The 18,745-nt window shown below is 32.8% G+C and overlaps 1 protein-coding gene across 5 annotated transcripts in view; it reads right to left on the reverse strand.

Annotated features, from left to right (window-relative positions):
* RUNDC3B (RUN domain containing 3B) overlaps nucleotides 1–18,745 on the reverse strand; it is a 148,537-nt gene that overhangs the window by 57,772 nt on the left and 72,020 nt on the right. For all 5 annotated transcript variants that reach the window (XM_086696784.1, XM_086696782.1, XM_086696783.1 and 2 more), the window contains 2 exons: nucleotides 12,683–12,772; nucleotides 10,525–10,605 (listed from right to left, as the gene is read on the reverse strand). In XM_086696784.1, the coding sequence (XP_086552910.1) occupies nucleotides 10,525–10,605; nucleotides 12,683–12,772 (171 nt within the window). The remainder of the gene's footprint in view (nucleotides 1–10,524; nucleotides 10,606–12,682; nucleotides 12,773–18,745) is intronic.

An 18,745-nucleotide genomic window follows, 5' to 3' on the forward strand; every position in this document is an offset into this window, starting at 1 on the left:
AGAAAAAGACAATGATCTAAGAAGAAACAGTGATCAAAGAAATTTTTAAGTTTATGGGTAAACCTGAACAAATATTGAGAGCAATGAAACACTAACAATGATGCCTGCTTTGTGGAATTTTAAAAACATCAATGAGAGACCTAAGATTCTGGATGGTAGTAGCATATGTTAAAAACAAAACGAGTGGAGTTAAAACAATACAAAGTCCTCATTTATATGGAGAGATAGTAAAGTATTAACTTTAGACTTTAACTTTTAAATATGCATATTAAAATTAATGAAGTAGCAATAAAAGAAGAGTAGTATGTAACTTGTAAACTAGTAAAGAAATAAAATAGGGGGAGAGGAAAAAAATCAATACAAAAAGAGGGAGAAAGAAGGGAGAGAAGGTAGAAAAAGAAATTCAAAAAAACAGAATCAAAACAAAGAGTAAAACAGTAGATACCAATCTAAATATATTAGTAAATGTCCTAATCACCTCAGTTGAAAGACAAAGCCTTTAGACTAGATTTTAAAAATTCCAGTTAAGTGTATCTTGATGAGCAGGGAGCAATATACGGAGCTTCTAAGTCACTATACTGTCCATCTGAAACTAATATAACACTGCATGTCAACTACAATGGAAATTTTTAAAAAATTTCTAATTAAATAGTACTTTAAAAAGATACACTTAAAAATAAGGATATAGAAAGGCTAGAAGTGCTCCATTTCGTACCTTCCTGCTGTACGCTTTTTCATATATTAACATACTGAAATCAGGATACAGCATACAACTGATGACATTTTACTTGCTGTCAAACCATTTTCTCACTTAGTAATATCTCTGAACTGGGATGCATTTACAATGGAAGGCATGTCAGTTAAGATGAAATATGGTTTAAAAAAAGATAAAAATACACTAAAAAAATACCTAAAAAATTGGTGGGACTCTGTTTATATCAGACAAAGTGGATTTTAAGGAATAAAAAATTACTACATATTTATGGCTACTACATAGTGATAAAAAAATTCATTATTTCAGGAAAACCTAAGAATTCAAAATTTAGATGCATCTTTTTTTTTAGTTTTGGTAATTTTTTTTAAAAAAATTTAACTTTATTTAAATCTAAGTCAATTAACATATAGTGTAATAATGATTTCAGGAGAATTTAGTGACTCATCACTTACATATAACACCCAGTGCTCATCCTAACAGGTGCCCTCCTTAAAGCCCATCACCCATTTAGCCAATCCCCCTACCTAACACCCCGCCAGCAACCCTCAGTTTGTTCTCTGTATTTAAGAGTCTCTTATGGTTTGCCTCCCTTAGACGCATGTTTTAACTCAGCTTCAAAACTAGAAAGCAAAAATTTTAAGTACGACAAGAAAAAACTGACAAATCAAATACAACAGTGAAAGAAATCATCTCAATGAAAGAGATGAAGCAGAGAAAAATAAGAAAGGATACATACTCCCAGAACAACCATTAACAAGCATAATCTAATGAGCATAGGCCCCAATCATTGGAATACTGACCAATTCTAGACCATTTTTCAGCAGATTTCAAGAAACTACTATTATGTGAACCATACTCACTAATCTCAACTATAACAAAAGCCCTGAAAATGTTTGAAAATTAAAAATTATACTTCAAATATTCGTTGGTCAAAAAAATTATAATGGAAATTTAATTTAAAACAACTAAAATATAAAATAATTTATCAAACATAAGGTACAACTAAAGGAGTAATTCAAGGGCCTTATGTACTTAAAAGAAGTAAATTTGAGTATTGAAAGAGAAAAGATCATAAAAACTGTCAACAAATTGGGTATAGAGGAAACATATCTCAACATAATAAAGGCCATATATGACCCAGCCCACAGCTAATATCATACTCAATGGTAATAAGATGAAAGCCTTTCCTCTAACATCAGGAAGAAGACAAGGATACCGACTGTCACCACTACTATTCAACAAAGTATTGGAAATCCTAGGCAGGGCAATTAGGTAAGAAAAAGAAATAAAAGACATTTGAATTGGAAAGGAAGAAGTAAAACTGTCACTATTTGCAGATGACATGATATATATATATATATAAACCTTCAAGATGCCACCAATAAGCTGTTAGAATAAATGAATTCAGTCAACATGGAGACTACAAAATCAATATACAAAATAAGCTGTGTTTCTACATACTGATGACAAAATATCAGAAAGAGAAAATAAGAAGGTAATCCCATTTATGTTTACATCAAAAGAATAAAATACCTTGCAAAAAATGTAACAAAGTGTTGAAAGATCTCTACAATGAAAATCGTAAGACACTGATGAAAGAAACTGAAAAAGGCACAAATAAATTTCAAGACATTCTTTCTGTGCTCATGAAATGGAAAAATTCATATTGTTAAGATGACCATACTACCCAAAGCAACCTAAGATTCAATGCAATCCTTATCAAAATTCAATGGCATTTTTCATAGAAGTAGAACAATCAGAAAATCTATGTAATCACTCACAGTGAGTAGCCAAAGCAGTCCGGAGCAAGAAGAACAGACCTGGAAGCATCACACTTACTAATTTCAAAATACATTACAAATCAACAGCAATCAAAATAGAATGATACTGGAATAAACACAGATCAATGGAACAGAATAGAGTCCAAAAATAAACCCAAACATATTTAGTCAATTAATTTATGACAAAGGAGCCAAAAATATTCAATAGTTAAGAACAGTTTGGTCAATGAGTGGAGTTGAAAAAACTGATCAGCCACATGTGAAATAATAAAGCTGGACTCCATTTACACATACCATACATAAAAATCAACTCAACAAAATAGATCAAAGACTTGAATGTAAAATCTGAAACTGTAAGACTCTAGAAGGAAACACAGAAAGTAAGCTCCTTGACACTAATCTTGACAATGATTTTCAGATTTGGGGCCAAAAACAAAGGCAAATAAAAGCAAAAGCAAAAGTAAACAAATGGGCCAACATCAAATTAAAAGGCTTCTGCACAGTAGAAAAAAATCATCAACAAAATTAAAAAACAACCTACTGAATAGGAGATAATATTTGCAAATCATAAATCTGATAAGGAGTAAATACCCAAAATATATAAAGAACTCAGAGAACTTCATAACAAAAAGATAAATAATCCAATTACAAATGGACTAAGGACATGAATAGACATTTCTCCAAAGAAGATATATGAAAGGGTCACAGGTACATGAAAAGATGGTCAACATCATTAGTCATTAGGGAAATGAGTATCAAAACCACAATGAGATACCATCTCACACCTGTTAGAATGGCTATCATCAAAAAGATAAGAGATAACAAATGCTAGTGTGGATAGGGAGAAAAGGAAGCCCTTGTTCACTTTTGGTGAGATTGTAAATTTGATACAGTCACTATGGAAAACAGTATGGATGCTCCTGAAAAAATTAAAAATAGTACCATATGATCCAGAAATTCCACTTCTGGGAATATATCCAAAGAAAACAAAACACTATCTTGAAAAGATATCTGCACCCTACATTCATAGCAGCACTATGTATAATAGCTGAGATATGGAAACAATCTATCCATCAGTAGATGAATGGATGGAAAAGACATGGTACAGGTATACAACAGAATATGAAATCTTGCCATTTGCAACACCATGGATGGACCTTGAAGGAAGGCATTATGCTAGTAAGTGAGATAAATCTGAGAAAGACAAATGCTATATGATTTCATTAATATGTAGAAAACACATACACACACAAAACCACAAACTTGTAGAAAAAGAGATTAGGTTTGTGGTTACCAGACACAGAGGGTAGAGGGAGGATGAACTGAAGAAAGGGAAAGGGAATTGGAGGAAAGTGGTCAAAAGGTACAAACTTCCAGTTATAAAATAACTAAGTACTAAGGATGTAATATATAACATGATAACAAGAAATAACACTGCTGTATGAATATAGAAACTTCACAGAATAAATCCTGAGTGGTCATTACAAGTAGAGTTTTTTTTCCTTTTTTTTCTTTTCTTTTTATTGTATCTATATAAGATGGATGTTAGCTGAACCTACTGTGGTAGTCATTCATTTCACAATGTATGGAAATCAAACCTTAATTCTGTACTCCTTAAACTTCTACAGTGATGTATACCAATTATTTCTCAATAAAAATTGAAAAAAAAATCTACAAAACTGACAAAATGCTTTGGCAAGAATGATTTCAAAATTAAGCCAAAATAAAAGGCTATGAACACAAAAGGCAAAAGGTAACATAACAGAAATGAAAAGAGATTTTAAAAGATATTTAAAGAAATCTCTGAACATCATGACATGTTTTTTGTTTTACTTTAATAAAATATAATTTACCAAAACTGAATCAACAATAGAAAATTGTAATGATTAATAGGACTACCAATGAAATTAAAATAGTAATTTTTTTAAATTTAAAAAGTAGAAAGCAAAGAGCAATAAGGAAGTTTCTTGTAAGGACGAGGAAGAAAATAAATACTTACATACAATGATTCCAAGGTATACATTACCGCATTAATCCTCATGATAACTCCATGAGGTATTGCTCTACTATTTAACAGATTCACCCAACAATGGAAGACAGTAAGAATAAGAGAAAAGTAGTTTGTTCAAGGTCGCCCTAGTAAGGGAAACTGGTATTCTATTACAAAATTTTAAAACAATTTTACATTGCCTCCCAACATTTCAATGACTAATAATACTACAGCTGTCTAAAAAAGCTGAATGGCTAAGAAGGTATATTGATGCCAGGTCATGAATGACCTATATGTTTTGCTAACACTTAGTTGTTTTAGGCCATGGACAATGAAAAGCTGAAACTCACAAAAGTATCTCTTATTCTGAAGGACACAGAAGTTCTGCAATATTTTTGGTGGGAAAATGATACTTAAGAATTTCAGGAACATTCCAATATTTTGAAGAGCAAAATATTTTTAAAATTTTTATTGAGGCAATGATATAAAAGGAAAAATAGTTTTCCTTTACCGAAAACCTATATAATGCTTTATTATTTATAATTGTTAAACAGACTAAAAATACTTATCACTCACCTTCTTTATTCCTTTACCTCTAATAATTAAGCACTTATTTTTAATAAGGATATAAAAAGAAGGAAATAATGGACCATAAAATCTTCAGACTATTTATCTTGTTGAAATTTTAAAGTATCATTTCCTTCAGAGGGCTATTTTTAATCCTGTAAATGAGCATGACAAAAACTAGAAGATATTCATTTAATTTTCAAAACACCTACTTATTGCATGTCTATTCTTATGCTAAATACTGTTAAAGCACTGAGATTTAAGTGTGAGTCAATGTAACAGTCCTTGCTTTCTCGGGGTTTACATTCCAGTAGGAGGAAATAAACAAATAATATACCGCCTGTTAGATAGCAAGAGTCACTATGCAGAAAATAAAGGAGGGAAGAGGCAGAGCATGGGTAGGAATATTATTTTAGGTAGGAAGTTCAATGAAGGCTTCATCAGTAAGAGGGTATTAAGCTGGATTTTAGAGAAGAAGTGGGAAATAGACGTGTAAATATCTGAGTGATATTGCATTTGATAGGAAGGACAAAGGCCCTAATGCACAAGTGTGTCTGGTATGCTCAAGGAATTACAAAATGGCCAGAGTTACTGAAGCATGGTAAGTGGGAAGGCAGGTAGTAGGAGATAAGGTCAGAGAGGTACTGGAGGCCAGATCAAATAAGGACCTTGTCTTTTATTTTGAGTTACATGAAAGAAGCTGCTGGAAAAGTTATGAGCAGAGGAATGAAATGATCTTTCATTTAAGAAAAATCAGTCTAGCTGTCTATGGAGAATTAACTATAGGAGTCAGAGGTGAAGGCTTGAAGACTTTTGCAAATTTCCAGGTTTGAATTAAGGAGGTAATAGTGGTGGTGCCAAAGGATTTGCTGGTGGATCCTATGTGGATTACGGCAGAGAAAGTTCAATGATGATACCAAAGTTTTGAGCATAAGCAGCCAGAATGACAGAACTACCATTCTTGGAATGGGAATGGCTAAAGGAAGAAAAGTTTGGGAGAGAAATAGGACTTCTATTTTGTACATGCTCATTTGAGGTGCTTACTACACATCCAAGTGAAGATGGCAAGTTGGCAGCTGGATATATGAGTCTAGAGTTTAGGGCAATGTTCCAGGTAGAAGTGTACATCGGGGAAAGAGTAGCATAAAGATAATATTTAGAGCCACTAAACTGGAGAGTGAGTACAGACAGAAAAGATGATTTGGGACTGATCTCTAAAACAGTCCAACACTTAGAGGTTGGGGAGATGAGGAGAAATGGGGAAGGGGAGTGAGGACGGAGGAAAACTGGAAGAGCATGGTATCAAACAGTGCTCAAAGAAGGTCGAGACACACAAGGAAATGATTAACCACTGGATTTGACAATGAGACACCACAGCTGACTCTGACAAGAGCACTTTCAGGGGTAAGTATTAAAGCTCAATTTGAATAGTTCAAGAGAGAATGGAGGCAGAACAAAACAAACCTGGGAACACAGTGTTATAATAAAGGAGAGGTGACTGACTGAGAAGTAGCTAGAGGTGACTATGGGGAAAATTCCTCTGTTTCATTTTTTAACATGGGGAAAATAACAACATGCATGTATGCTGTGAGGTGTGGGAAGATACTGAAAAGAGGGGAAATTAGGGGCATCTGGGTGGCTCAGTTGGTTAAGCATTCAACTCTTTGACTTCAGCTCAGGTCATGATCTCACAATTCATGAGTTCAAGCCCCACATTGGGCTCTGTGCTGACAGCACAGAGCCTGCTTGGGATTCCGTCTTCCCCTCTCTCTGTCCCTCCTCTGCTTGCCCTCTATCTCTCAAAATAAATAAAAAATTAAGTAAAAAATTAAAAAAAAAAAAAGAAAAGAGGAAAAATTAATGGAAGAGGACAGAACAACTGCTGGGACAAAAACCTTAACCTAAGAGACAGGATGGGATGTAGTACACAGGTCAAAGAACTGGTCTTCCATAGCAAAGTGATTACTTTATTCCTACAGGAGGCAGAATGTATGGGATAGAATGTCTAAGAAGGGCAATTAACAGCATACATGAGTTAACAGCCTCTTTAAGTCAGCAATTTTGTTTGTAAAAATTTGCCTCTTTAAGGATATAGTCATGTTTAAGTACGAAGACATAGCTATAAGAATGCTGATGGCAACATTATATTCAGAAGTACAAAACTGAAGGCATCATAAGACACTATCATTAGCTACTGGACTTTTCAGGCCTAAAATCTATTTAAGAAAAAATGTTTAAAAGATGTTTAAAGTTTTATCAAGCAGTAACTCAGAAAACCTGAGTTTTCTCAATGATACACAACCTAAAAGCCAGTTTTAAATATGAAATCTATTTTAGGATGTTTTCTATTAACATATTTCATATATTTAGCTTCAGAAGGATAACACTTCATTTACAGAGACTAATAGCTAATAAACGTTTTTTAAAAGTTCAGCTTCACCAGCAAATAAATGCAAATTAAAACAATAGGGAAAAAACCCAATAGGATATTATTTTCCACTTGTACAACTGGCCACATTTTTAATACTTGGTTGGCAATGGTGGGAAGCAAGCAATCTCACATATTGCCTATACAAACTTAACTAGCATGGCCTCTTTGGAATGCAATTTGATAGCATATTTCAAAAGCTTTAATAATACATGTGCTATTTATCCCAGAAATTTTACTTCCACTTTAAAGAAATAATCATGGTCTACATAAAAGATGTAGTTACAAGGTTATTAACTGCAAAAGTGCATACGACAGTGACAGCTAACTGAATGTATCCTAAAGGTCCAACAATAATTACGTAAAAATACTGTAAGATAATGAAATTCTATTCACTTAGGGAAATGACGCTGTGGAAGGATGGTTAATGACATGCAAGAATCTTCATTATACAGTATTAAGGGAAAGAAGTACTACATGTACATTATAATTCCATGTTAAAGAAAAAGATAAGGCTGGAAAGCTACCCATCAAAATGTTAATGCCTCTAGCAGCTGCTTCTTAAAGGTAAGATTTTGAGTGACTTAAGTTTTCCTCTATCTACCTATCTTTATTTTCTAGTTTTTATATAATGAATATGTATTACTTACCAAATAAATTTGAGTGGTGATGGACTCAGACCCACCATCAGAATGTATTACTTATCAAATAAATTAAAAGCAGTAATTTTGTTAAGGATATATTTTTACAGTTTCTTAAAATTAGAAACCTAATAAACGTTTTTTTTATTTGTCTAATATAGGTATATTTTGTGGAAGCAACTGAATGTTTACAATATTGGCTCTTTATGATAATCAAGACTGTTTACATATTTCTAAAAAGAAGACCTCCATTATCAGTAATGCTAACTTATTTATGACAAGGTGGAATTGGTACTTCCCTTCTCATTTCAGTGTCCTTTTTATAATAAGATAGTAGAAATCCCTCAGCGTATGAAGGAGAGGAAGCTAGACATACAAGTTTGGATTAGTGCATCAAAGAAAGACAGTTGCATAAAAATGCGGACAAAAAGTGGTTAAGCAAGTTGGAGGCAGAGAGCATTTATCATTAAACTCATTCTGAGGGGACCACCTGAGAAAGTTCCATTATTGTATTTTTAAAAGTGTTGCAGTAATCACTATAGTCTCTTATGTATGTAGGAGAGTAATTACTATAGTCTCTTATGTATGCAGAATTAGTATTCACATTCATCTTTATATTTTAAAGTCACTTCCTAAATCATTACAAATAGCCTTTCTACCTACTTGTCAATGGCCAAACTCCTACGTCCAGCTGTCATCTTGCTCTTTAATTCCAGACCTGTGGCCCACTCTGCACAAACTAGCTGTGTGTTTAGACAAGCTACTTAAGCTCTCTCTGTTTCAGTTTTCTCATTTATAAAATTAGCTTTTGAGGATTAAATGAGTTAATAGAAGGAAAGCACTTTGAATAATGCCTGATATACAATAAGCATTCAATATTACTAGCATTCTTTCCACTAGTATTATTTTTGAACTACTGTCTTCAAAAATGTCCTGAAATCTAATATACCCAAAACAGTATAATTTTATGCCTGTTCAAAATTCTTGCTCTATTTGGTTTTTATTTTTATTTTTTTTTTCAACATTTATTTATTTTTGGGACAGAGAGAGACACAGCATGAGCGGGGGAGGGGCAGAGAGAGAGGGAGACACAGAATCGGAAACAGGCTCCAGGCTCCGAGCCATCAGCCCAGAGCCCGACGCGGGGCTCGAACCCACGGACCGCGAGATCGTGACCTGGCTGAAGACGGACGCTTAACCGACTGCGCCACCCAGGCGCCCCTCTATTTGGTTTTTAGATGTAAAGTACTAGAATTATCACTTTCCCCAAGTGATCCACTTACTCAAGTTAAAAATCTTGGTACCATAAGACTGTGTTACTACTCCTTCACCACCTAAAGTATCTTCACACTCCTACCTCTCACATAGGGACTTCTCTCACTAGATGATGATTATCCTGGTGACAGGGACTACATTATTATTTTCAGAATTTCATGAATTGCCCTTACTGTTGACATCTGTGTATCCCTGGCAGCTGGTAAAGTTTCTTTCCTACATTAGATCCCCAATAAATGCATCTTCCAGTGTGCGTGTGTGTGTATGTACATTACATATATACCTATAATACTCTCTTTCTGTTTTCCTTAAAGCTTTAGCTTGATCATAACACTTTTAAAGTATATAATCATTCTATTCAGGAAGCCAATTATGTAATCACACCTTCAAAAAATTTACAGATATCATCTGATTAATTTTCAATGCTGGTGAGATTGTAGGAAATTCTTAACTCTCACACAATACTAGTATTAAGATAAATTGGTACAGACTCTTTTAAAAGACACACTTTAAGAGCCATAAAATTTTTCATTGTATTTGCCTGAATAACTCTGTAAATTCACAGCAGAAACAAAAAGAAAACTGATTTGCAAAAACATTCATTATCCTTTCCTCTATAATGGAAAACAATCTGAATGATGAATTATAATTTTGAACTCTCAATGGACTATTATAGAGCTATCAAAGTTATTATTATAATGATGATAGCAACAGAAATACATGATGTTTTCTAAAAACTACGCTGAAATTACAACTATGTAAAAAGTTTAAACACATTGGGGTCTGCAAATGGAGTCTGTATTTTTGAATAACTTCTGATACTAAAATAAAAGCAATTTTAATCAGTGAACATATTACACAAGACATTAAACTATAAGTTAATATTTATTTTTTCTCTATCTTTTTTTTATTTTAGAGAGCACACATAAGTAGGGAAGAGGGGTAGAGGGAAAGAGAGAGAATCTTAAGCAGGCTCCACACTCACCACAGAGGCCAATGTGGGGCTCAATCCAACAACCCTGGGATCATGACCTAAGCTGAAATCAAGAGTTGGGCGTTCCACTGACTGAACCACCCAGGTGCCCCTAAATTAAGATTTCAATAACATATTTCAAAACGTCATATACCTCTGGGTAAACTTCAAATATGGTGTGTAGTCTATTACAGCAGGAAAGTTTCCATCCAATCCCTCTCCCTTGAGGCAGAAGCTAAGAAACAAATAAATATGTCACATAATACATCAAACCTTTAAATCGACCTTAAGCATTATAAACAATCTCTGGTTCAAGACATTTGTTTCATCAAATTGTAGGTAAATTTTTTATTCATATTTTAGATGTTACTTGTTACAAATAAACACCTCAATAAAGATACTCTGCATTCAATACCAATGACAAAGGACTGCACAATACACTCTAACCTGAATATATCATGCAAAAGAAAAATTTTCTGAGAAATCTGTTCAAACGTTATTTGACACTATTTTAGTCTTCACTGGATTTTTTAAGACGTCATTAAAGGATTTTCAAATGAAGACTTGTTCATGTTTTCATACAAATTCTTAGATGCCGCTGACTATATTTTTAAAAGATTTAACTAATTAGAAGATGACAGTTTTTTAAACTATGAATAAGTGAAAGGGCCTGGGTCTTAGACCTAAAAAGAAAGCTAAAAAAAATCCTTTTGATCATCAGTCAATCCTTTTTGAGGCCATGGCAACAGGAAAGGTTGCTACTTGCCCAAAGTCATACCGGGAGTCACATAAAGCCAGTAAAAAAAACTCTAGACCTCTGGTCTCCCAATCCAGTAATCTTTGTTTTGTAGGATGGTGTATCCAATATGATAATAAAAAAAGTGTTTAGTTTTATGGTCACTGTTATTAAAAAAGTACATCTACTAGGAACATAAACAAGAACATTTACAAGATATAGGTGGATCTTTCAAAAAACAAATTATTCTATGAACTCCTATGTTCTGATTTCTTTGGGAAGTCTGCCTATTGAAATTCCATTTATAAATGTTAATATCAAGAGTATCTTGGTATTGCTCCATACTTTTTCATGCTTGAATAAGGAGTGAGCCAAAGTGGCAATACTTTATAAGGGCTTTCCTTCATTTACAGAAATATTACTAATGTATCTTTAAGACATTTACTTTCAGCTGATCATACAGTATCATTGGGTTACAATAAACCAAGAGTTCACATTCTTATCCCAGGTTTTCTTTTTGCACCAAAAAACAGAAATGTAAAGGATTCAGACAGAACCAGCAGGATGACAGGTGAAAAATTAATACACTCAGAAGGATCAAAAAGACAACCTCCATATGGCATCTATCATTTTTGTATTCTAAACAATTAAGCTAATAACCTAATACTACTTTATTAAATTTTAAACAGAGGAAAGTTATACTGAGAAAATGAAAATATTTTGAAAAGGAAGTGATTTGCTAAAAAAAAAAAAAAAGGTACCCTCAGTGATTTGCTAAAAAAAAAAAAGTACCTGTATTAAAAATGAGCAGCATTATATTTCTATTAAAGATCTAAAGTAGATTTTCATTTAAGTTTTATACTTATTTTGTTGATACTCTTGGATTTTAAGTGATATTTTTCAATAAAATTGTAATATTTCCATTAATCTTATGTTTGAATTGTTATAAGCAAACTTTTTATTTTTAGCATAATGTAAAATCTTAGATCAATTAAAGAATACAAAAAGATACTTCCATGAATATATGAAAAACTTACATTTACCTTTTTAGAACTTACACTCAGTCTGAAATCAATTCATCTTGTTGATGATAGAAGCAAATATTAATAATATTTCTGATGGCCCAGATACATAATATAAAGACAAGATACCAAACACATCATGCCAGGAGTTTTTTATTTCAACACATGAGATCATGAAAATCTTTCTGGCTTTCCATCTACTTTCAGTGCATCTTTTCACTTTATAGCAGTAGCTGCAAAATACTAAGAGATAAGATCCAAAAACTTCCTTCAGGGCTACAAGGGTACATAATCTTTTGCTGGGGAGATATAGTCTAAGATTTGCCCAAACTACAGAACAAACATGTCAGTTAAATCCTTAACTTTGAGACAGTCTCTTTGCTGAGAGCAAACCCAGTTAGAAAGCTGATGTTACTGGAAAGGGAACGACATGAATCAAATATCAATATCCAGCTGTGTGCTTTACTTCTTATTAGCAAACCAAGAATAAAAGCTAAGTAGAAACTGGTATGAGGTAGAATAATTTAAAACCTGAATGCATTTAGACTAAGTACCTGAAATCAATGGCATTGAGTCCAAGCAGCATGCCAGCAAGCATATTTGCTTCCTCGCCCAAGACAATTGCTCCATCGTCATAAAATCGCCTATAAAATGAAACGGGTAAATATATAAATATTAAAAACAGACTGAAGTATCCTCTGTAGAAATTATTTAGAAACCAAACTAAGGTATAAAGAACTAAATTTTATTTATCAAAATAAAAACTATTTGGATCAGCCAATTCTTGAAGATATTTAGGAAAAAAAACAAAAAATGCTGCCATAAGAACAGCAACAAAAAATTATTCTAAGTATTTCCACCACTTTTAAAAAGAACTTCCAAAGTAACTCTTTCAACTGGCCAAGACTGCCTACTCTGTTTCCCTAACAGCGAAGCAATATAAATGTAATCTGAAAGGTGGAAAATTCACATTTTTACTGGTCTAATTTTGAAATTCTGTAGATATTATTGTATATATAGAAAAAGACAAACACACATTGCTTTTCTGTAAGTACAAGAAAGTCCATTTATTAACTAAATGGAGAACTAGAGAGATGTGATCATTAGTAATTCATCCTAATCTTTTAACACTACAATACTAATGAGCTAGCAGGATGTTTGCGTATGAAAAAGGAAGTATTCATTATCTCTGACAAAATAAATTATGAATCCACCTCTCTTAATTCTTGTAAAGCTTATTGTTTTGGTTAATGTCAGTTTTTAAAATACTACAATTTTATTTTAAAATATTTAAAATAAGTATTTTGAGAAAATATTATGATAAGAGTCTATGGCATTTTTCCACAAATAAGTACGATCATTGTATTTACTTTTAAAAATAATACTGTGCAAAAACTAGTTTATGTTCAATAACCAGGCATCATTTGATTGTATTACCTATTTATATTAGATATAGACAGTGGACACCACTCTGTAAGATCCCACCAACTAAAAGGAAATTTTAGTAATGGAATTTTAGTAAATTTTATTTATTTTATTTATTAAATTAATTAATTAATTAATTTTATTTATTAAATAAAATAATTTTATTTATTTATTTATAAAATAAAATTAAATAAAATTTATTTATTTATTAAATTAAATTATTCCATTTTAGTAAACGGAATTTGTCTTACTCTTTTTAGTCATGAGTTTATTAAGGCTGCAAAAAAATTTAATAAGCTCATAATCCACCAATTTTGCATAGTTCATAGTTTAAAAAATACTTTTACAAACATATCCTTTGATACTTCTTTAAAAAGTCCATGAAGCAAAGGTGGAAAGAACTATTATTAGTTTCAAATTTTCCATCAAGGAAAGTTAAGAATTAGGTTAAAACAATTTGCCCAAGCTCATGCAGATAAACTGCTCAAGGAAGAAACATAATTCTTCTTACTTTAAGTTCTATATATTTTCTTTTAAACCTTATCACTTCCTATAAAACAAAAATATTTAAAGAGAATTTAACCTATATTATAGTTCATAAGGAATTTTAAATGAGTGAAAAGTACAAAGGAAAATAAGAGACCTTCTGTCAGATACAAACAAATATGTGGGAAGACTTGCCTGGAATAGAGGTTTTGTGTTTCCTTGGAAATATGGGAATTGCTTTTATTGATTTATGTAAAAAGAGAAAAACTAAAACTTCCAGCCTAACAGAGATTAACAAAACAAGTGGAAAAAATTTCTATATACTTAAGGTTTTCCACAAAAAGGTAAAGATATTTAAATAAATTTATATACCTGAGATTTTGCCACTGTTCCAATAGCTAAAATGGCTGTTGACAAAATATTTTGACTCCGAAAAGAGTTATGATTACAATGGCTCTAGAGCCCAAATTCTGTTGAACACATGCCTTAAAAAGAATTCTGGTTTTTGATAACTGGGAGTCACCCATTATTCCTAGTATTTCCCTATATAAGAAAAGGTCTTTTTTTTTTCTTTTTTAATTTTGAGTCCACCATGCTTAAAAGTACATTCTAAGAGTCAGATCAAAACTATTTCTGCTTATTCCTAATGTCAACATTGTGTTAGGGACTGCTGAAGAATACCAAAAACACACACATATCTCACCAGTTTCAGAGATTTCTTAAAGTCTAAAGATCTTATACAATATTCTTTTCAGGAGTTCTTTGGCTTAAGTTTTACTAATAATTTTTTAAGTAAACCAATATAAGTGAAACACTTGCTATATGTGAAATAATTCCACTTAAATAAAACAATACCTGAAGTGGAATGCTGCATAGACCTCATTTATTATGAGTTTTTACTGAACCAGAAGGGATGGGAGGACAAACGGTAGAGGAAGTGCTACTTAACGAGGTGTCCACTGTATGCTCAACATCTTCACTATTAATGCAAGCTAAGAAAAAAAGTATTTTTCATAAAATACACTTCTGAGATAACATTTAAAAAATAATTCAGTATTCAAAAAAATACTGAGTTAAAGTGATCTGAACCGAAAAGGTATTTTTATCATTTAACCAAAGACATTACTCCCATGTATTAAAGAAGAAGCTGTTAGGAAAAATTAATTTTTTTTCTCTTAATCAAATCAACGTATCAATTTTGACTGGAAATCTGATTCTTGTTATCAACCCTTTCAAAGACTTCAAAAAAACCTGTAAACATCTACATTTTATCTTATAGAAAAACTGGAGCATTAATAAAGTTTGCTTATATAACCAAAGTTATGTAACAAATGAACCAAGGGTAAATCCTAAATGACTAAATTCAATAATAGTAAGGTATACACTAAAAAAATTCCCTTTTATTGAAAATATTTTTTGTTCTAAAGAAAATAATTGTATGAGAAGGACCTAACCAAAACAGTATAACGAATTGCTAAAATATATTATAAACAATGAAAGTACCAAGGTGAAAAAGATGTATTAAAACTTCAATTTAAAGCTTTATACATTAAATTGTATCCCTAAAGAAGTGTTACATGTTAGAAACAAAGAAAAATTATGAGCAACTACTGATATTACTGTATCTGGAGGAAAAGCTTCCACTGTAAAAATTTTTTTCCATGTTTATTTTGAGAGAGAAAGAGAGAGAGAAAGAATGAACAAGTGGGGAAGGAGCAGAGAAAGAATTCCGAACAGGCCCATCACTGACAGTGCAGAGCCTGATGTGGGGCTTGATCTCATGAACTGTGAGATCATGACGTGAGCCTAAATTAAGAGTTGGACGCTTAACCAACTGAGCCACCCAGGTGCCCTGCTTCCACTTTTTATTAGGTATACTCTTTCCAATCATTTGTTGACTACAAAAATATCAGAAACCAGAAAACCATTTAAAATAACACCCTAATAACAACCATACTTTTTCTCTTATCATATATAATTTAACTCTCATTGAAATATATCTCTATAATTCTTTCTTTGGTGTTCATTCTGTAAAACTATTTGAAGGCCCTTCAGGTACTTCAATAACAAATACCCTTTGAATTGCATCCAAAGGAACCACCAGAGTATCATACTGATACTATATAATATCAGGCTTCAAATTTTCCTTTTTTGAGAGTCAAAAGTTATTAGACACACTGAAAATGCAATACTAAAGTATGAGAAAGTTTCTCTTCTAAACCAAAGAAATTTCATTATCACATTCTTGCTCCCTTGCCCAGTTTAGTCTCTATGTATGAAATTTTAAGGGAGGAAGTTAGAAAAGTCTCCCTCATGACATCCAAAATAGATTATAGTATTATAAATAAATGTTATATTCCATTCAAAGACAAATTGAATCAGAATGAAACCTGACTAAAAAGTAAATCTCCAAATATCTTGCTAAGAATGTGAGATTCATTAATTATTTTATCAACAAATATAGAATAAGTTCCTACCATGTGGCAAGAACTGTGCCAGGTATGAAAGTTAAATAGTGGATGACCTAAGCATGGTCCCTCTCCATGAAGCTTACCGTCTAGGGGAGGGGACAGGCAACAAACAAGAGAAAAAGGTAATTAGACTTGGTAAGTAGGATAAGCAAATAAATAGGTTGTTGAAGTAGAGAAAAACTGAAGGAGAACTCAACTCTGAAGAAAATCACTATTAGGAAAGGCATTCTCAAGGGTTAAGCCTTATGCCCAGAGAAGTCTGATCACACAGGGCTCTGCAGGCCATATAACATTAATAATAAATGTCAACATTTACTGAGTGCCAAGCACAGTTACAAATGCTTGATATGAATAATCTTCCTTAACTTTACCAGCACATATTATGCCAGGGAGGGATTAAGAACTTGTGTAAGACTCTACAGATAGAAAGTGGTGAAACTAGGATTTGACTCCAAGAAATATGTTTGAAGAGAAACCATTCTAGACCTAAGTGGGAATTAACACAATCCTTTTAACATTCAAGAAGATTGGCTGGAAGATAAATGGCTAGTAGAAGGGTGAAAACTGGAAGCTCAATTAGGGCACCAATAAGGGAGTGTAGACAAGAGATAAACAAGGTATTTATTACTGTAACCGTCATGGAGATTGAGGTAAATAGATCAAGATATATTTTGGAGAGAAGATTGACAAGACTTGATAATTAGGAATTATTATAGAAAATGAGGGAGAAAGAGAAATCAAATACGAATTTTAGATTCTGACTTGATCAACCATGTAGGTTGACTGTGAGACCACTTGTTAAGGAAGAGGTAAAGAAGATTAGAGGGGAAAAAAATCTCATCTAAACTCGCTAGCTAGAGATTTAAATGTGGTGTCATGATCATACAGGTGGTATTTAAAGCCATTCTAAAAATTCTACGAAGACAGAAATGAAAATGAATAGAGAATAAAGATAACACAATACAGGGCTAAGTCAGGAAATACTGATCTTTCAAAGTTGTGAAGAGCATGGAGAATGAGCTTCTTTTCACAGAGTCATTATTTTATCCCATTCCATCTTGATTTGATGTCAATCAAAATATACCACCGGATATTTAGTACAAAAAAAAAAAAAGGCAATATGCTAGTGCGAACACACCAGTTACTGCATGCAGAGTAAAGGAATGAGGAACGGGAAAATGAAAGAATAAACTATCAACTAGTACTCAGGATGTGGTGGAACCAAACTGAGTTTTTTAATTTAAAAAAAATTTTTTTAATGTTTTTATTTATTTTTGAAGGAGAGAGAGACAGAGCATGAGCTGGGGAGCAGAGAGAGAGGGAGACATAGAATTTGAAGCAGTCTCTAGGCTCTGAACTTTCAGCACAGAGCCTGATGCGGGGCTCGAATTCATGAACTGTGAAATCATGACCTGAGCCAAAGTCGGATGCTCAACTCACTGAGCCACCCAGGCACCCCTTTCCTTTTTTTTTTTTTTTTTTTGCATGTTTACTCATTTTTGAGAGACAGCGTGTGAGCGAGGGGGCAGTGAGAAAGGGAGACACAGAATCCGAAGCAGGATCTAGGCTCTGAGCTGTCAGCACAGAGCCTGACGCGGGGCTCGAACCCATGAACCACGAGATCATGACCTGAGCTGAAGTCGGACACTTAACCGACTGAGCCACCCAGGCGCCCCAAACTGAGGTTTTTAACACAGAATGTATTCTTGGTCTGTACGAACATAGTTCTGGAACAAAGTGGCAGGTTCCTTCTTTAGTAGACACCTTCTGTCTGCTGCTGGAACACATCAGTTTTATCTTCCTCCTCTATTTCCAACTGTGTGGGTATGTCTGTTTCACTGGCTGGCTGTCTTTCAAATGGGAATCTGATCTGCCTTATAGACAAACCCTGTGGTTGACAGAAGGCTTTCATTAGTTTGCTAAGTATTGTATGCCTCTTAATCTTTTTTTTTATTTTTTACTTTTTAATGTTTTAATGCCAATGTATCTACTTTTTCTTTAGTGGCCTGTGTATTTGCTATTATATCCGGGAAATTATTCCTAATCCAAGGTCAGGAAGATTTACATTTATGTTTTCTTCCAAGAGTTTTCATGGAAGTCTGATCCATTTTCAGTAATTTTTGTATATGAAATAAGGTAGTAGTGCACAAGCAAGTTTTATTAATGTTTTTCATCTTAATAATATAAAATATAAGTATTTTATTTATATTTTTAGGAAATAAATTATTTTAAAAT

This window comes from Puma concolor, chromosome A2 (genome assembly GCF_028749965.1).
Source record: "Puma concolor isolate L17-30 chromosome A2, mPumCon1.1.hap2, whole genome shotgun sequence".
Lineage (NCBI taxonomy): Eukaryota > Metazoa > Chordata > Mammalia > Carnivora > Felidae > Puma > Puma concolor.